The sequence below is a fragment of the Cheilinus undulatus genome, linkage group 14 (genome assembly GCF_018320785.1).
Source record: "Cheilinus undulatus linkage group 14, ASM1832078v1, whole genome shotgun sequence".
NCBI lineage: Eukaryota > Metazoa > Chordata > Actinopteri > Labriformes > Labridae > Cheilinus > Cheilinus undulatus.
In genome coordinates, this window is record NC_054878.1 from 28787927 (window position 1) to 28809351 (window position 21425).

Here is a 21425-nt window from a genome sequence, read left to right on the forward strand (position 1 = left end):
TCCAAAGTTGAGGCACTAGATGCTGAATTTATAATAGAAAAGGCTAAAGAGATGAGAATTTTACACTGCAGCTATCGCAACATGCAGAAATATACCAACACATTCACGAACACTCAAAAGCACACCCGTTTCTCTATGGAATATGACTGTAAAAAAGCAACACAAGGACGATGAAGAAAGGCTCAGCTCCTGTGGAGAAACTGGAAAATTGATGGCAGTATGTCTTCTGGGGTTTGAGACAAAGGTCCCCTACAAACTGAGTGACCAATTAGGCGGCTCTACGGCTAAAGGAAGCAGCAGCGGGACTTTATGACTGACAGGGTTTTACCCAGAGGACACCAGGAAGAGGGATCATTTGGTGTGGAAATGTGGACTACAGGGGGTTGAGCTAGCTTACAAACCAGCTGCTCTGGAATATTGGGAGCAGAGCAGTGGAAGGACTTGAGGCTTTGTGGTGCCAGCTGAAGAGGAACGAATATAAAAGAAAGAGGAAGAGAGTATCAGAGTTCAATGTGTATAACCACAATGAATGGCAAGGCTATTAGCAGCAATGCATTGTGAATATAAGGGTCGTGCTTGGTGAGGGCAAGTGAGGACACAGCTGAGAGTTTTACAGTCTGCTTTACTCGACAATACCCTCCAGGCCTTATGCCTAGCTAATATATTTCATAGCATGCAGTCTCTCTCAATAGGGTTGAATAGGGTTATCAGCTACTTAGCTTACCCCAGTCATCATAACAAAAGTGAGCCTACAAAACAAGAACTGACCATTTTTAAGCAATAAGAAAGCATTACAATAAGTGCTTTTCTCGTATATCTGAGTTAACTTTTAATACTGTAGGAGTCATTATAACGGGGCTACAGTGTGGGAGACAGATTGTTGCAGCAGGTGTCACTGTTAGGTTCAGGTAGTGCACTTTGATGACCGAAAACTTTTACTCAGTTGTCAGGTGTTGCTAGATGAAGGAGCACATACACTTTTTGGACTGTAACACCAAGTTAAGTATTGTAGAGTGTTGTATTGTGAATTGTTTGGATGGAAGTTTAGGGACGTTGTGGGAAAGACCTTGAGGAAATTTACTAAGTGAGAAACAAATCTCCCATTAAAGAAAGATGCTATTGTACTGTCTTATTTTACCAAGATAAAGGGGAGTAATGCAATGCAATGCAATGGAGAGCTTGTAAATAAATAAATAAATCAGCCAGTTCGTGTAGCCTTTAATGCTGTGAAGTTTAGACTTAGCTGCTATAACTTTTTATTTGGTGACGCTAAGTCAGCCCTTGCTGGAATTTAGAGGAAAGTGGGCAGAGATCTTTACTCACACGCAGACCTGCCCACAGATTTGGCTGGGTCCCTGACAAACCCAATGAATTAGCCCTCCCCAGTTGTGATTTATTGATGATATTAATGCATGTGTGTCTGATCAGTAGCATTGGTGCTAGCGTCCTGGCTAACAGTAACTACATTTTGCTGCTGAAAAGTGTGTCCAACTATTATTGGTCCTGATGTTGAAAGGATTTATTTGTGCCACCTTGTAACCACTTTTCCATCCCTTTTTTCCCATTAAAACCCAACTTTACAATCCAATTTAACCACCTTTTCCACCCATTTTTGCCACTTCTTAATGCTTTCACCACTCTCTTTGCCCATTTTGGCAATTTAAACCACTTTTCACCCCCCCCCCCAAAACACACACACACACACACACCCTTTCCACTTATAGCCCATTTTTGCCACTTGTATCCCTTTTTCAACATCTTTTCTGCCCATTTTTACTACTTTTCAAATCCAATCCACATTTGATATTTTTGCCATGCTTAGCCAATTTTCTCCACTTTTTTGAACTCATTTTTGCTGCTTGTAACCCTTTTTCACAATCTTTATCTGCCAGTTTTTGCCACTTCCAATCCAAGTTCATTGATGAAGCAAATTTTAAAAAACGTAAAGTTGATCAAAGTGCTGTATAGTAAGAATAACAGTAACTTTTAACCCATTTTGGCTACTAAAATAAAATTTCACCTCCCTTTCTATCCATTCTTGCCATGTTTAACCCATTTTAATTCTGTTTTACCAAAAGGGGTTCACATTTTCTTGGAAGGCCTCATACAAAGGCACAAATGAATAAAGAATATTATATCTTGGTTTGATAAGAGTGGTTAGTATTCAGGGGTTAATCAGAAAGTAGGACCTGTGGTGTTCTAAAGGGATCAATCCTTGGCCCTTTTCTGTTCTCTTCATATGTGCTTTTAGACCAACTGACAACCTCTGGTGTTAAAAAAAATCAGGCAAACATAAAGAGTTAAAACCATCAGTTTCTCAAGTGACTACTTGAGGATGAATCCAAAAGCCCAGAGGACCCATTAAGACCCATATTAAAATACATTTTACTGCAGAATCAAACTACTTCACAAAAAAAAAAAAAAAAAAACCTCATGTTTTTATTGTGTCAAGGATTAGAGATGTTCATAAATTTGTGTAATTGGGGCCAAGGCCAAGCAGACTGACATTGTAGCTGTTTGCAAGGAGGTTTAAGGAGCCTTGCAATATCATTTCTAATATGGCAACAGCCACTGATAACCTTCACACTCCCCCTCCCGCAGCCCAATGGGTACATTACTTAGACTGTGCTGAAGATTCATAAAATCTAATTTTCAGACAGAGCTCAAAGAGAGAAAAATAACAGGTGAAAAAGATAAGACAGTGACATGGAAAAAAAGGAGGTCGTGATGGATAGAAATAAGGTTTAGGAGGATGAATGGTAGGCAGAGGCTAGAAGTCTGTCCTTCCTCCCCTCAGGTGAGATGTAGAAAAAAGTACTTCATCTGCATTTAAGAACTGCTCACAATTGAATCCAATGATTTTTTCAACTAGAGGTCCATTGTTGAGGACATTCAAAATACAAGTATTTCAGTGTTTACTTAAGCGCTTAGCCTTCATTTTGAAGGTTGCCTGGGCCCAAAGGTAAAACATGATTAGACTACAACTAAAAATGATGAAAGGAGAAGGGAGAGAAGGGAGTACAGGGTAAGATGAAAGGAGGTTTATAAAGAAAAGGGCTGGGGCAATCAAAGGCAGAGAGACAGAAATAAAGGGCAAATATCAAAAGAAAAAGGGACATCACTTGGGGAAAGACTGGAAAACGAGAGATAACCAAACAAAAAAAAGTGACGTCCTGAGGCATCGGTGACAATGTTGTGCTTTGGCTGAAGGTCAAGGAAAGCAGGCAACACAAGCTTTCTAATTAAAGTCTCAGTTTAAGATAAAAGCAATGCAGGACAAAAATACACAAGCACTGAGAGTACAGGCGCACACTTAATCTCCACGGCTCAACAGACACACATACTTATTATTGATATCAGTGCACAGCTGGCAGAGAAAACAGATCAGTGTTTGCCAGCCTGAACGATTGGAAGGTACAAGCCAAGAGCCAAACATGCATGTAATTGGCAAACGCAGTCATCCATGTCACTCTATGCATGTTTTCATAAGCCCAAACTCTGCCAGGAAGGCATCTTTTTTTATCCTGTCAAGCTCAGGGATCATTCCTTTGAGTGCGAGTGTGTGTCCTCACAAACAGCCGGATGGAGTGGTGCGATAGACAAAGAGGCTTGGGTGAAATCAGCTGTAGGCGGAAGAGAAAGGATCTTAGGAAAAGAGAGAAAAGACATTCAGCCACTTAAAACCAAAGGCATTAAAAAGTAAGATGGAAAAGTGCTGATTCTCAGCTGAGAAAACACTCTGCATCTTTTCCCCTCCTTCTTTTTTGTTGTTTGTATGCAGATCTTGTGCAATATGTGCAGTGTAGTATGAGTGCTGTTTGTTTACATCGGAATGGGTTTTCTGTTTACATGCAGATTGTTGTTGGTTTCTACTGTTGCATTCTTGTTTTTATCAGTTATTGTGTAGAGTCAGCTAGATATGTGCAGGACTGGAACACAACACAAATTTTCCCAAGCAGACAATATCCCATCATATTGTATCGTATGGTATCACATCGTATCATATTGTGGTGTTTCATGTTGTATCCGGGCAGGTAGCAGGTTTGCCATGTGCCCCTGGTCATGCTGTGGAGGTCCCAAAAAGCACCAGCAGTCTCCTGGCATATTACCAGGGGTGAAAAGGCCCGGACAAAAGAGATGCCATTAAGCTTAACCTTGGCTGCCGGGCAATACGTGTGTTGACGTGTCAAGCTTGACTCTGGTTGCCCGCCCCCCCCGTCCCTCTTCAGACCTGGGTTGTGGCTCGTAAGGTCCTGTGATAAAACCTTATCGCCCTACACGTCTAAAACATGACAGTATCTTTAGGGATCTGGAGTTCCAAGGTCAACCGGAACACATCCTTACTTGGTCCCTTCCATAGTGGTACAGAAACACGGTGGTGTATGATGGTGGATTCTGTGAGGGCAGGCCCTCCTATGCATGAATGAAAGGCTTGTTCAATTTAAAGGTCACATACTATGCAAAATACACTTTTTCAGGCGTTTCTAACAAAAAAATGTGCCCCTAGCCTGTCCACAATCCCCTCAAGAATCTGAAAAATTAATTCCCTCCTCCCCTCTCTTTCTCCACCTTTCAGAAAATATGTGCTGAAACAAGCAGTTCACAGAGTTTCCCCTCATGATGTCATGTGGGGAGTTAGCACCGCCCCCATGTTCGGTTGGCCCTCCCTGCTTGGAAGAAAGATCTATTCTCCTTTCCCCATCCCCCTCTTGGCTGGCAGCTGAGAGGAGGATCAGGAAAGCAACATCCATTAAGCCACATCCATTTCCTGAGAGGGGCGTGGTCCGGGGCGGAGTTAGACAGCTCATTAACATTTAAAGCAATATGTAAGCAAGCCAATTTGTCTTTAAGGGGTCAAATATGTGACCTTATGTAAAAATGTAAAAATATGTACATATTTTTTTAATTCAGGTCATTGAACACTTATTCAAACATACTTATAGATAATATGTTCAATTTCTACCAAGACTGTTTTGCAAAATGCAACTAAATATTAAATGCTGCACCTTTAAATACAGACAACTGTGGGAGTTTTGAGTGTTTAGTCATGGGCTGGATGGATGGATGGATTACAATTGTGCTGGGGTTCAAACAACTTCAAAATGTACTTTTTTTTTTTTCTTTTGGCCACTTCCAAAGGCCAGGTTGTTATGAAGGGTAAACATGCAATGTCCTCTGTGTTTCATTTGACAAAGCACATGTTTTAATGATTTAAACAGTAGATTGTTTTAAATGTTCATATGTGACATTAGCCAATCAAACCCTTTGCTCAGACTAGGCTCTGGAGTGAACACAGAGTAGCAGTGCTGACAGGAGCGTTTACCAAGGGAACAAAGTGAATCAGTGACAGTAGAGACAGAAACTAGCTTTGTCGGCTGTTTTATTTTAGTGGGGTCTATCAAGTAAAATACTTATACATTTAAGGAACCTTAAATTTATTTTCTGCTTAAAAGTAGGGCGGTCAGAGAAACAATGGTGCATAAAAACATGGCCGATGGCTTATTCTGGCCTTTTAAAACTGCTGATACTTCATTCACAACTGTCACTGACATTTTATTACATCAAATTAACATTTAGGCCAATGTTAGCAAGTTTATGACGAGAAAAGGGGAAAATTACTTGCACCTTGTGTGCAAATTAACTCCATTAACTCAATATTTGGGGTGCTGACTGATTTTCTTTTATACATAACAACTTCTGTGAAAAAGGATCTGAACATGTCTTAGCTTCTGGTCAAAATTAAAGCTCCTGTGAGGACTTTTTTTCCTGGTTACTGAATAGACTGTAATTACTTTGTATCTTACCAAAGCAAATGAGACAATGAGCGACAAGACTGATAGTTTCTTTATCGTTATTATTGATGTCTGAAGCTGCTGTAGGCTAGGTGTGAGACAAGGTGATTAACAGCCTTTATTTAAAGCTTAGACTGCAAACATCATTGATAAAGTACTATGGCTGTTAAAGGAAAGTAGGACTTTTTGTGTAGTTAAAAAAACTACTTACACTTACATAGAAAATGCCTCAAAGTGACTTCAAGAGGTTTCTAAAAAGTTCATCATCGTCCAAAAAAAGGCCATGACAATTTGTTGGAGCTCATTATTTTTTAACCAGTAGTGAAACTACTCAGACTGGAAGAAATTTCTGCTGTCTTCTGTGAGCTTTTGTGTTCATTTGATGTGTAATAGTCACATTTGGCTTTGCATTAAAACAAAAATAAGATCAAATGAGGATGCAGTATAAACAGCTATACTGTGCTCTGTGTTCAAACTACAAAGCAGTCCCTGTCAACAATGAGCCTTGCACTAGTTCTACTTTGTTTGTGACTGTCATTGAAACTTTATTTTCTTGGGGGGTTCACACTTTTATCTTCACAGTAACACTGAAGCTGTTGTTTTTGTTGTTTTGCAGCAAAGCCAAATCTTAGAGCAATGACAATGATGTAAAAATGAGTGAAAGCACAAGGACTTTGATTCTTGTCTGAATGTGCCCTGGTGGGTGTTTTGCTGGCAAACGCATTAGCCTTCATCAGTTCATCATCTTCCTCATCTCATTAACGCCCTACACAGTTCTGAGTGTGAGCCTCTATGTTGTTTCAGACCTAGCAGAGATAATGGTTTCCTCTCTTAAATACACTGGAGAACAAAGCAGAAAACAGAGAGGAGTGGGAATAATGTGTTTGACCTGCATTAAGACAGCCCTGAGAGGGAAATAAATCCACCTGCTCCGGCTCACCAGCATGTTTTGTCTTTCTTCTCCTTTGTCTGACGATTGATCAGTCCAAAAGCAAAGTGAGCTTTTGGGAGTCTTCAATTGCAGACCTTCAGTTTCTAAAACACAGTAAGTTCAAATGAAGGTGAAGTGTGGGACGATGGTCCACATGCTGAACACCAATCAGCAGGGGAGGCACGGTGAAGAGGAGGTGAAGCTTGATTTTGCACTCTATCTTCAATCACGATTCTCAAAGGTTTTGACCATCCTGTGAGCCTTTTACTGATGTGTTGATATTTGCTTCTCCTCTTTTTTTGTGCCATAAAGGGACTTTTTTTGCTCTCCTGATGCACACTCAAGAGAGTCTAAAAAGCAATCTTTGTCCAGAACTGTTTGTGAAAAATACATTTCTAAAATATCAAAGTGTTCCTTTCAACCTGCGTAGTTTTAAATGACTTAACCACAGAGCTGATACTTAAAAGCTGTTTTTTAAAGATTATTTTTTTACTTTTAGACTTTATTTAGATAGGACAGCTTAAGAGAGACAGGAAATATGAGGTGGGTATGATCCCACGACCAGTGCGTCTCTGTACATGGGCACCTGCGCTACCCACTGAGCTAAACTGGCATCAACATACTTAAATTTTTTTTTCTTGATTTCCAAGGCTTGATTTCATATTTAACAGTGTGTGCTAACTTGATATCTATTTACAGGTTCTGTCTAACTATGTAGGATATGTACACGTAGGAACTGATTTTTGTCTCTGAGGTGACTCAAAAATCAACTGCTGTACTACTCTTCATTTGAAGTAGGAATACTTTTGGGACACTTGTAATTAGCATGATTGAATATGGTTAACAACATTGCCATGGTGTAAACTGAATGCAGAAACATGTTTTTTTTTTTTTTTAAATCTGGCCTAACAATAATCTGAGGCAGGCTCTTACTGGGTCAAAAAGCGGTCAAGTGGCACTAGAGTAGACGGCGTGACTAAGTAATACTTTTCTGGATTATTCACTACATCTGGTATGGAATGGGATTAAGTTTTGAAGAGAAACCTGCACTTCGTGATTGCTGCTGAACAATTCACAGTGGTCTCTGCCGAGGATATTAACAACAGCAGGCTGTCTGAGATATAAATGAAGGTGAGGCTTTTAGGCCTCCTTCTAATTCAATCCTACTCATTTTTATCCACATTCAAACACGTTTATAGCATTGTTTCAGCAATGCTATACAATCTTTTAAAATATGACACACTGAATGAATGTAATGGATTTTATCTAATTTAGTCATTTATTAGTTACCTTAATGATAAATACTGAAGATTGCTTCAGGTACATTCACATACTAAGATTATTTGAGTTAACAAATTTAAACCATTGAAGTAATGATTACTTCAAATGATTTGAGTTGGAATAGCTACTCAGGTTTTACAGGATTTACCAAGACATGACTGTTTTTTAGGTTGATGAAGGGTGAGATCTTAACATGGCAACTTCTTAATTTGCACATCAGACACACAGAGACAAAAATCTTGGCAGGAAGTAATTTCAAACTGAATATCTCAGAGCAGAAATACACACTGAAACTAGATCTGTCAAATCTGATTACAAAACGTTTCATAAAGCCAAGTGAACAGTCTGCTTATAGGAAAACAAACTTGTCCTCCATGAAAACATGCTGACACAGCAAGCAGAGCTTACGTAGCTCCGTTAGCTGCATAACTTATGTAGATTATGTAGCTATGTAGCTATCAGAAATATGTAGATACCCAGCCAAAGCTTTGCCAATAAAGCAGCTAAGAAAGCTACGTATCTGTGTTATTTAAGTAGCTACATTAGCTTCAGCTATGATTGCTAAAGCTCATGTTGCTATGGCTAACTTAGCTATAGATAATATAGGGGCGTAGCTAACATAGCTAAAGCTAAGCTCACGAAGCAGCTATGTAAAATATGTAGATACATAATCTACATAGCTATATTAGCTTTAGATGAGTTTGCCAAAGCTCACGTTGCTAAAGCTAACTTAGTTAGAGGAATTATAGCTGCGTAGCTAACATAGGTAAAGCTAAACTCACAAAGCAGCTATGTAAATTATGTAGAAACATTATCTTCGTAGCTGAATTAGTTTTAGCTACATTTGCTAAAGCTTACTTTGCAGAAGCTAAGTTAGTTACTTTGGCTTATGTAGCAACATTAATTATGTAACTATTTTAGCTTTAGCTAAAGCTAACAGAGCTAAAGAGAGCCATTGTTATGTAACTACTTCTAAAATAGATCTACACATTATTTAATCCTGGAGAACACCTCTAACCTTTTCTCAGTTTTGTTTATGATGTCTATAATGTTTACAATGTGGTTACTTCAGGAATTTAACCGTCAGACTTTGTTTACAATTAAAGTTGAATTACAAAAATCTAATGTTGTACTGGCAAATTACGGCACTTTCCTTCTGAGATATACAGTGTCTCAGATGAACACTCTGAGACGTCTGATAAGACGTACAGTCTGCAGCCAGAACCCTCTCAGTAATTTAGCCCTAAGTAGGGACTACATCAGAATTACAGAGAAGTCAGCATCTGTTTCCAGAGACATATTGTTATCAGTTGATGGGTTCCAAGACAGCATATAACCTAAATAAGCAAAGAGGCTTATCAAGATAAAGCAAGTGAAATTTGACTACATTTAGGAAAAGAATCTTACTTAGAAATCAATACATATGTCCCTTATTCTCCAAACAGTTCCATTTTGATTTAAATTTTAAAACAGGATCATTAGATCTTAGTAAGATCTGCAGTTTCCACTCTGCTGAACTTCTAGACTGACAGATGACTGAGATGTTTTTTTAAGCTTTGTGCAACTTTAGACTTTTACACAAAAACACCCACAAAGGACAGACTTCTGCCTCTCTTCCTGTGTAACATTTTGATGTTAGAAACTCATTTCACATTTGCATAGACACATTGCCATTTTTCAAAGCTATGTTGATGATGTGTGATCTGAGAAAGACAAGAAAATGTGACAAGTATGTGCCCATGTGTGGGTGTTACTGCTCGAACACACGTCATTGCGTCTGCAAACTCAAAGGCTTTTTGAACCTCAAGGGCTCATTCTCCTGATTAGGATCTGAGTTGGGAAAAGGGACAAAAAAACCTTCAACTGGAATGCCCTGCAGAGGACAAACACATGCCTGCGCACAAATACACACAGTGAATCAGAAATGTCAGCACCCCAACTTCTCATCAGCTCTCTCCTCCTTTTTTTGTGACTCCTTCTTTTTCAAGTTTGCCATGCTCTCATCTCCTCCGATCAAAGATAACCGCTTGTTATAAGAGATCCAGAATCCAATCACTCTCACTTCTCATTGTTGGCACTCTAATCCATTACATTTCCTCAGAAGTCCCATATTCAACCACATTCCTTTGTCTTTTTCCTCTAGCTTCATACTTCTGCTGCTATCTCAAGTCCATTCTCATCCTTTACACTCTCGCTGGATCCCTCTCTAGGATTGTGGAAAGGCACCTTATTATTTCTTAGGCTGGTTGATACACAGGAGGCAGAGAAGACATATTCCTGGTCTGCCCTGACAAGTAAACACTAAGGTAGAAGATTTCCCAGAGCTTTAATGAAACCACACCACAACAAACATGATTTTTTTCTTACCTCACTTTTAGAGCAGATTTTAGTTATTGGTTGAAATGAATTTGAGGATTAAGATTTTAAGTAGCAAATGGAATAGCAGAGTAAAAGCTTGTTGATATCAGAGAAAAACAACACTGAAAGATGTTTGATTTAAAACATATTGTAAATTAGGGATGCTCCTAGCTACTAATCTCCCTGTAGATGATGAATACTTAACATTCAAAAAAGCCGTCTGCTCTAAGAGGAAGAAAACACATAGTACTTATATAGCATAGCTAAGTAGTAACAATATATAACCGCCATTTTTAACACTTCATCATGTTCTTAAATAAGAAAACTAACAGCTATTTTAAAGCTGCTGAATGCATGTCTGACATCTGTTAAGGTCTTTACACACTGAAAATGGTATTGCTCCAGACTGAAAAAGAAATACAACCTCATGCTGTGTCAATAATGTTAGCACACTGACTTTAGATGGATATTTGACAAATCAGAGCAGTGGCTGCAGCTCCTTTTCTCTCACTCTTTCTCACATAGAATAGTCATTTTTAACATGTTTCAGTTCCCATACATTTCAGCCATAAAACATAATAAATTAAGGCACAACTTTGCACTCACAACCAGTGGTATAATAATGTCTGCAGAAGTGAGTTTACTCTATGCTCCACATTTTTAGCATTCCATCAAGGAAGGGGTAAATGTCCCGGGGTATAGACTGCTCTTGCATATATAGTAAACCTAAAAATGGGCCTTTTGTACTTGCACATTGTCATTTAACTTCATCTGCTTGACTTAAAGCGATGCTTGGTGCCTCTGAGGTTGGGTCATATGAGGTACTTGGCTGCAGTAGTTGCACCATCAATACAATCAAATGGATACACTATCAAACATTTTTCAGAGTGTTTCATTTTGATTTCAAAAAGCCTCTGTGTGGCACTATTTTGCAATGCATCATTCCACTATGTGTTCTTCCACAAAGAACACATGCTTTAGCATGCAGGCTTCAGCAGAAATTTTCAATAGAGCATATTTTTGAGACAACATTGTTTCTTGGCCCATTTTTACTTAAAACTTGCCAAGTCTGTTATGCTGTATAAGCTAGCTTCACTGTTGGCACAGCCAGGGAGTTCTTGCTATTGCCAAGTACATCATATGACCCAACTTAAAAATTGCAGAAATATTCCTTTAAGTTAATAAGGGTCATTGTTGAATTATAATGTGAGAAACAAGCTGATGGAAAGTAACCCCGCCAGCTCCATTGGTGTCGCTAGATATCTAAGCGAACTGTAAAGTGTGACCCGTCCTACTCTTCCTCTAAATGGCTTTTGTGACACAAAAGCTGCATAATGATGAATTATGTGCATCAGAGGGGATTCAGCAAGTAAAGAAGACAAATGTAGTTTGTTAAGTGTGGCTAACACTAGCAGTGCTAGTACCTCCAGCCTTTGGTCCTCCTTGCAGGTTAAAGTTGCCTCTGTGGTTCTATATAGCTCCGTCTTAATGTTTAAATGTCAGTTAATTGGCAAAACTCCTATGTCTGAGTTCACATCGAAGCAATGAGCCAGTTTACATGTGTGTACAGGCCTGTTAACCTGAATCACAGTGCAGCTAGGGGTCGATGGCCAAGTTAAAGCCTAGAAACAAGCACTGTGGGTCTGCATTATATAAATCTTACTAGTTTAAGTGACTAGTGCTGGCAAGAAAGGTTTGTTTCATCAAAAAAGTGCAAATTCCTGCTGTAAATATAGGAAATGTCATCAGATTCATGGACTTGTTTAGGGAAAATAAAAACCCTTTAAACTCTTTGATTTTTATACTATCTTTTCAAGTCCAAATTCTTCCAAAACTGCCCCACTTACCTGTAACAGTTTTGGTTCAGCCCTCCACTCCTACTTTAACACTAGAGGAAATCGTTGGGAAAAACAAAATGTCTCCCAATTAAATGAGCCCAGAAAACTATTGTCAGTGCGTGCACTGAAATGTGGCTGCTGCACAGGTGCACGTTTTGATATTGACTCGAAAAATATATCTCACAGCCTTATTATAGATGTGGTGTCATGCTGTTGTAAGTGAACAAAGTTTTTAAAAGTTTCAACCCAAGGACAGAAACTTACATGCTTCCTGTGGCTGAGCTGCTGTCTGTAGGCAGAGAGCCGTTGGAGCGCTCCATCTGGGCCAACCTGAGAGGGAAAAAAACACTCATTAGTGACTGACAATTAAATTAAAACGGAAGCATTAAAAGGCTGTCATCATCAAAATGCAGAACATCATCAAATGAGGATCTCATCACAACAGCAGCACACCAATTAAAATTCAGGAGATGGAGTTAAGTCTGCAAGCTGGCTGAATGAGAAATGACCCCAAATATGACTCTGTGTATGCACAGACTGCAGTATGCTCTAATGTATGGGACTGTGAGTGTATTCTTTCCTGAGAAAATGTTCTGGTTCTGTATTCAGCTAAAGCGGCCGTGCTAATGAGGCAGCTTCCTCAGATCAAAGCTTACATTTATTGAACTCTGTAAGAGAGAGGCAGCAGGGTTGGCCTGCAGATTAAGAACATGATCCACACACTTAACTTGAGGATGATACAGAGCCACAGCAGAATATTTATGGAGGGAGGCATATAAAGTAATAATTCCAGTGATGATTATTGTGCACCTTTTTTCATGCAAATCTATACGCTGCACTTTAATCTAGAAAGTCGGCACCCATTTTTTAAGCTTAAATTGTTCTTCACAAGACTCGTGTCTGCGTGGCTGCTGATAAAACAATGCAGCCAGGGAACAGTGAGCGAAGGTTAATGGCGTGTGACCAATGGAAGGCTACAGCCTGGATAGAGCAGAGCTGCATCAGAAGATCCTTTATGATTAAAGCTTTGTGTGGAAGGACAGTCTGCTGCTGGTTTGACACGAGTAACCTTTAGAAAAGATTTGAGATTCATTCCAAAGGCGTAATGATATTTGCGCAAGTGCAGGATAAAAATATTTAGTTATTTTGGAATCAAACATGACAGGTTTCCAATCTCACAGCAGCAGAACATTAGTTTGGTGATGTTGGTAATGATTTATTGCATGCTGTGCACATCTGCGTGCTGATGTTCGCAGCATGATCACTGTGAGTGGGTGTTGGAAAACTGGTGATCTGCTGCTACTAAGCCACATAGAAGTGGGTGGATGCTTGTTTACTTTGTTCACTTGCAGACTTTGACAGTCTTCTGACATTAATGTGTGTGAGCAACACAAAATAAAAGGAAAATACACACTGTTCAAATATGTATTTTATTAATGTTGTTTACATTCACCAGAAACCTACAATAAAAGTGAACAATAGCCCACTAAAGCATCACAACACTTACAATGCTGCAACAGCACCATTCTGCACGGCCTAGTGTCTGTGAAATATCCATATGCTGTGTTTTCTCCAGCATGTATAAAAAGTATTACTATTACATATTTCAACTTACACTAAACTTTTTGCAGCATTTATTTTTACAGATTCCTGCTGTGACAGAAATATACATAGTGTTGGTTGTGTTTATCAGCAGTGCTGGTGCTGTTCGAGCTGCAGAGCAACAGTTTTTGCTCCTGTTATTGGCTTTAATTGCACAATGACACGGGTCTAGAAAATAAACAAGGGCTAAATCCACATTTTTCTCCCATTTTAAGGGTATTTCACTCTGTCTTTGTCCAGTTTTGTGATGTCCATCTCAAACAAGCAAGTTCAGTCTAAAAAATGTCATTCTTTGGTATGTTTAGGCATTTCTTGTCTTTCTATGACTCCACATTAAACTCCACACTGTTTTTAGAAACTATATTAACTAAAAAGCAAAATAATGGAGCTTCTTCCACAAGAAAAAAACATTTACTCCTTAAGAAGCACAGGAGAATTAAACAGAACTCAACATAATTTGGATTAGTGTGACTGCCTGAGGGCTTTACTGTCTATTGTAAGAGGCATTACAACAGTTTAATTAGTCTAACGTGTTTCTTTGAACCACTGCATTTCATGGACAACGTGTTTTTTTTTAGGTATAACTGACTACTTCATCAATTTCACATTTGCTTCCATATATGTCCAAAGCAAAATAATCTTTTACCAAAATTAAAACTTTTGCCAGAAACTTTAAGCTTGTGCTTGTTTTGGTGCCCCATGTGAATAATGAAGTATCAAAACTATTCACAGATTCTGCAAACAAATATGAAATCTTGACACAAAGGCCATGATTTCAGCCTGTAAAGTGCTCAGTCTGTTGTAAATTTGTAATCTGAGTGATACTGATCAATCAACTATCAGCAGGCTTTGGTGTGTGCAGATAAAATGTTCCGTGTTGACAACAATAAACAGTTGGACCTTTGTCTATACTGACAAATCAGCGCTCAGATTACAATATAATCAATATTCTTTACAACTGGGTTTGAAAGAGCATGGTCAGCTCTTAAGATGGGGATATGAAACTGTGTGCCAGCTGAAAACTGCTCCAAACTGATAGAAGAGTAGCTGTGATACCTCAGCCTCAGACATTTGCCTACACCTACCTTATGTCAGTGGTTTCAAGCTTTAAATATTTTTACAGAAATAGTCCATCTTTAGGCTGGGGGTCTTATTTGCTTCTATGGGTCATAAATGGACATCAATACTGATTACAGTCTGTTTCATAACCAGCAATAAACTCCTTGCAGGAACTTTGTAGAATAATTTCCTAAAGTACAGCAAAGAAATTTTATCTGGTTCGCCTTATCTGCATTCATTGTATGGATCCTAAGAAAGATTATAATTGCATTGTAGTATATTTCAACTGCTGACTACAGACTGATGGCTATTTAAAATCATTAAATTAGAAAGTGTAGAAAATTACATCGAGGTAATAATGCAACAAGTAAAATACACTGCTATACAGCTTTTAAGGTGGATTTCTCATTTCTAAAAAAATTTTTTTATGTGCACCATTTAAATGCACTTGGCAATTTTTTAAGTGTTCCCCATGTGGGGTCTGAAAGGATGATGATTAGATGATGATGATTGGAGGATGCAATGCGTACCTGCTGGCATACTGCTCTATCCTGGAGTGGGTGTCATCATGAGAAAGCTGAGGTGACTGGGACAGCCTGGAAATGAATGGAGTAATGGAGACAAATGAGATTCAGCATGCTCACAACAACCTCATTAACACACAGGGATTCACGGACACATGCACACACGCTCACACCCTAATGGCCCCTCACAACATCACCTAGAAAACAAATCTGAGGATCCTAAAAAGAGAAACAGGAGAGTGGGATGATCTACAGAGCAGGTGGATGGTTTTTGACAACCGCTGCTGGGATGAGCCACTGAATGCTAGTCGGATGCTTTAGAGAAGAAGAAAATGAGGGTGAGGAGGAGGAGACAGTGGGTGAGATTTTGTGGGTTGCATGTTCAGCCAGCAGATCAGGCAGGCAGGCGGCATGCAGTGCAGTCATGGCTTAGTGGGAGTGAGGACTTCAGGGTGTAGGTGAGTGAGGAGTAAAGGAGGTGTCGTTAGAAGGCATTCTGGTCTGATGGAGAGGTGGTGGTGTAGTTTCTAGTGGCGAAGATACTCACTCGTACTGCTCCGGACACATGCTGATGAGGGTGACAGGGCTGTAAGAGAATCGGAGGGAGGGAGGGAGGGAGGGGAGGGGAAGGAGGTACCACAAAACATTACAGGGTCAAAACCACTCAGTGGGTCGGAAAGAAAATCACAGCAGGTGGAGGAGGATGTGGAAGAAAGAGACTGTTCGACATCACAGGGAAGGAATGCAAAACAGTCACAAAAATACACATCACATGTGGTTGTGATCATCCACAGCGACATTATCTAAAACCTGTGTCAAAGCATGTTTGTGATGCTGAAAATGTGCAGCTCTGTAAAGGGTCAGGATGAGTAAGTGGACCTGGCGGCTCTCTGTCACATAACCAGGTTGTAAGTGTGTGAAAGTTTCACAGGAAATGGGTTGATTATGTCAGCTGACATTGCTGCTGTCACACACATCCCATTTAATTGGTTTTTACAAATCCTCCTGCATACAGAATGATATGGCCCAAATTCTCCCCTTTTCTCATTTATTCCATGAGGATTTACAGAAATAGCACACCAGCAAACACACAAAAAGACACTTTTTTATACTCAATCTGCCATTGAGAGCATTGATATAAAATGATTTATTTGGTGCAGAGGATTTTTGCAAATGAAGTTACCATCCACGATGCAATTCACCATATTTAAATATTTGCCATTTTCCTACAATGTCACGCTAAATTTGGGAAGCTGGAATAATGGAGTAAGTGCTGCTGTAGTCCAAGTTGTATGGCATATGCCTTAGGGGCATCTCAAAGCCATTATTATCTAACTTATATTTATATCCTGGGCCAATAATTTGGCATTGAACTTGTGGAGATTTAGCAATATACCTAATTAACCAACAGCAACTGCTAGACAAAAGCTGATAAAACAAGAAGCAGGACAATGAATATGATTTGTCTTACACCATGAATTTTATACATAGATATGACGTTTTCATAGCATGTAAGCTTCCAAACCCAATGACATCAGAGGAAAATGGCTATTATGCTAGTATTTACAATACTTGTGTGTCTTAATGTTATTTAAAAGTTTCTCATTCCTAGTCTGTTATAACTGCAGCTACGTTAAGAGATGCAGAGCAAAATTTGCAGTTTGGTAATAAATCTACCCTCTTTTATCTTAATATAAAAGTAAAGGTGTTGTTTTTCACAGGGTCTGGAGAAGAATTATTTACATCTTAAGGGGAAGATTTTACAGGGAGACATGCAGTGCGGTGGGAGTATTTCTCGGCGCGGTCACACTTTTGGAGTTGTGAGATGAATTTAAATTTAGCGGGGGATTCAGACGAGAAAAAGAGCCCAGGGTCAACAGGGCAAAACGAGCTAACAACTCTCTATGGATATTCTAAGCATTCTGAATGCCTTACCAACATTTTTACTCCATGTGCTCATTTTGTTCCTCAGAGGATGTTTGCCAATTGTCATCTGTTCAGAAATTGAGAGTAATGAATCCACTGGTTTTCCTTTAATCCAAATTTGTGCCACCTACATTCAGTGACACAAATTTCACCTTCAGATGCACTTCAAAAGTACTGAAGTGAAGAGAGAAACAAGAATGGTTTCATGAAGTAAGAGAAAAATAAGTGAAAGGAAGGTGGCTAAAGAAAGAGAGGGAGGGGAAAAGTCATGACGGCAGGGACCTTGGGGTTCTGACAGATGTGGGTGCTGTAAAGACGGTGTTAGGTTGAGGGCTTGTGGAGAGGAGTAACAGGGTGCAGACCCTGATTCATATTTTACTCCCACTGCTGTTGAGCAAGCCTATGTCTAAGGCCCACTTTAAACACTTGAAAGCAAGGTCATTCTTTTAAATGAAAAGGTTAGGTACTGCACTGAAACATTTTCATTCTACAATCATTAGCTCATCCTAGAAAGTCAAACTCTACTAGCTCAGACTTCAGCATCAGTTAAAAGATAGTGATACATTTTTTTTTAAATCTTGATCAATAAAATGAACCCACTCATAACCTGCAAGACCTCAGAAGAAAAGTGAGTTTGTTGAGAAAGCTGGCTCTAATAGGCTGAAAAAAACTTGGAGCTGCTGACTGAGAATAATTGGAAGCCCTTGCCCTCAAAGGTGATGCCTTTCGCCTTCTGCTTTTGTATTTATAAAAATCCTGCAGCATTTGTTTCACTTGCCTTTGCAGAGTTTGTTTGTTTCTCTGCTAAATGCCCTAAAAGGTTTTCAAAAATCCACTTAGTCTGTCATGCTGCTGCAGTCACTCTCTCACATTTAGCACTGCAACTCTCTGCTGTCCCCATCCTCTCTTTTCTCTGTCAGCAATAAAAGACCATCTGTCCATGCTGACATCTCAACCTGTCCGTCAGATATATAGCTGAGAGGGATGGGAAAGAAACATGGGAACGTATGAGTACAAAATCCAGGTACAGATGAAAAGGATACTCCTGTTTCCATCTTTGCATGGATGTCAAAGTACACATGTAAAATAAGGTAAAATAAAGAATTTAATATATGTTTGGAAGTAGCAGTCAGTGAGGAGAAGGCAACAGAGGCACTTTAACGTCTTTTTAGGGAATTTTTAAGTCAAACTTATAAAAAAAAATAACTACTTGATGTAAACAATGTTTTAATTGGACTAAAATGTCTTTATTCATTAAAAATGCCTAATCCTGTGTTATATACTTTTTTTGTTGGGTTCTTACATTATCTCAAGTATTTCCGACAGGTGTCAAAGATAGTGAAATTCTTAATTTTCACAATTATTATGAGATTGGTCTTGTGACAGTTACTGTCGTGTCAGGGCAGCTGTGACATAACTCATAAAGCATTACCTGTTACCTTATGTGTTCCTGTATCTCATTCACATTTTGTGCTAGTTACATTTGATTCACCATGATTACGCTCTGTATGAGTTTAACTGCCCAAGCTTATCCTTGTAACCTGGAACTCAGCTCCCCACCCACCATAACGTCGTGGCCCTACCTGCCTTTTTCATGTTGCATAGAGATGTGCTGCTCATCTTGCCCCTTTCCACAGCTTACTTCTTATTTTCAATCAAGGACCTTATCAGTTGAAGTGTATTTACTAAAGACTAAACTAGCATTTTGTTTTATGGATGAATTTTACATAAAGATGCAGAAAAGCTGTTAAAAGTGCACTTCATGGTTCACACTGTAAGTGATCCTAGAATGCTTTGCTAGTAGTTTGCAGCATTTACAAGGAAGGCCACACTTAACAGCTTTCCTTTCATGTTGGTGTACTGTTAAATGTAGGAGAGCAGTTTTCGTTTAACAGTCTTAAATTAAATGCAGGAAGTAAACAGCAGAGGTGGGCAAAGCCGCACTTTGTTATTGTTTTGATTGAGAGAGCCATAGTAGTGTAATGTGCATCTTGTGTGTTTCAATATTTATCCATCGAATCATTTTCTTCTGCTCAGCTGGTGCCAGGTCACAGTGGCAGCTGGCTAAGCCAGGTGACCTAGGCATCCCTCTCTCCAGCAACATTTCCAACTCCTCATGGGAGATCTCAAGGCTTTCTCTGGCCAGAAGATATATACTGTTCCTTCATCAAGTTCTGGGTCTACCGTGGGTCTCTTTCCAGTTAGTCATACCTGGAAGACCTCCAAAGACAGATGACCAGCAAGCACCCTAAACATTGTCTGAGCAAACCTCAGCTGTCACCTTTAAAGTGGAGAAGCAGTGGCTAGACTCCAAGCTCTCTTTAAATGTCTGTACTCCTCAGAGTTTAACTTGCTTGTGTCTGCAATCTCAGTTTGAGTAATTACCCACAGCTTGGGACCACAGATGAGGGTTAGAACATTCTTAGTTAACCCTCTAAGACTGAAGTTGTCATAAACGACAAGAGTTACAAAAAGTTCAATTACTTTTGAACCATAAATTGTCAGCACTTACTTTTTTTCAATTATGATATCCATGCCTTTGTAGCCCTGGCAGAAGTTTTTCTTGCAAGCCTGGAACTTGGATGACTTTTTGTCCATTTTTAATGCATTTCCCATCATTTTTGCCAGTAGCTTATCAATAACCACCATAAAATTTTCCCACAGTGGATGTGACATGGGCTATGACAACCAATGGCAGGCTGTTTCGTTGTTGCTTCATGCTTTGCCAAACAGCGCATGTCTACACATTTTAGAAACTGGAACAGCAGCCTGAATAGCTCATAGTGGAGAACAAAAGTGACAGAGAACCTGTGGTGTGGGCCTCTGTGGCACTGCAGACAGGAACTGCTTTGAATAATGGCACATAATCAGCCAATATAAAACAGCGCAAGGACATTTTGTAAATTTTTAAACATTTTGAAGATGTTTTTGTCACAGGATGATTATTTTTTTAGTTTGGGAGAACAAGTTTGTACAAAAAAAGCCTTAGTCATTATTGTTTACTACGTGTCAGATATAAAAATCTTCATATTTTAATATCCATTTAGTTTTTTCTTATGTCTTTATAGTACCATAACTTTTTTTTAAATTCAAGTGACATTACCACAGCATGCCTATTCCTAAAGCCATGTTGTCCTGAACAAAGACATAATTAGAGCTTGACTGTAAGTCCAGTTGAGACAAAAAAGTTAAAAATGGTTTAGGGTTAAGAGGGTAACTTAATCAATATTTAACTATTCACAGCTCCACTTCACTTCTTCTGTTCGTGTACCTTTAAATTACAGAAATACACAGTTTTAAACTGTTTCTATCAGTCCAACAATACTACTTTACTGTGACTGACTTCTGAAAAACATAATTTAGCCACTAATTTTCAAACCCACATTCAATCCCATTGAGCTCCTTTTGAAGCCTAACATTTGGTTAAGTGGGTAAAAAAGCAAAACAAAAAAAAAAAAAAACCCTGCGTGGGAAACCATTAGAAAGAATTCTTTTGCATTATGAAATACAGCCATGACAAATCAAAAATCCTATCTGCTGTGAAATGAAGCAAGGATCTAAGTGGTAGGTGAGAGTAGGTGGTGTTTTCCCTCACTCAAGGTAGAGAGAAAAAGGAGTAGGTGGAATTTAAAAAACACAGTAGTGATGATCTGAGAGGGGAAAGGAAAGAGAGAAAGCCTGAGAGTGAGTGCATTAGCGAGGGCAATTACACAGAAATCTTATTTTCTCTTCCTGCTGCTACTTTCAAATTTAGAACTTCTAAGAAGTTTACTTTGCTAAGACAACCAATGGAGCCTGACCAAACAAATGTCTGATATTTTGTGTAATAGCTCTCTATCTTTTTAAAAAACTTTTTATGTTTTCTAATAACCTTAGGGATGATTTTATTTTCAATGCACTTACTTACCAAATTTACCAAATTTACCAAAACATTGAGTTCTGACAAAGAGAATTTGGTAGAGATCATATTTCCACTGAAACAAGCACTGCTGCAAATGCTCCTGCTGCTTTGATGCTGACTTCATCTGCATAATTCCTCTTTTCAAGCCCAGACCTAGACCTTGTTCCAATTCCAAGAAACAATCAACTCCAATTTGGGTCACAGCGCTCATTT

At 39.0% G+C, this 21425-nt stretch overlaps 1 protein-coding gene across 6 annotated transcripts in view; it reads right to left on the reverse strand.

The window, feature by feature from the left end:
* utrn (utrophin) overlaps positions 1–21425 on the reverse strand; it is a 315204-nt gene that overhangs the window by 22185 nt on the left and 271594 nt on the right. For 5 of the 6 annotated variants that reach the window (XM_041805540.1, XM_041805544.1, XM_041805543.1 and 2 more), the window contains 3 exons: positions 15933–15971; positions 15392–15457; positions 12465–12530 (listed from right to left, as the gene is read on the reverse strand). In XM_041805540.1, coding sequence (XP_041661474.1) covers positions 12465–12530; positions 15392–15457; positions 15933–15971 — 171 coding nt within the window. The remainder of the gene's footprint in view (positions 1–12464; positions 12531–15391; positions 15458–15932; positions 15972–21425) is intronic. The other variant, XM_041805541.1, reaches the window with a different exon arrangement.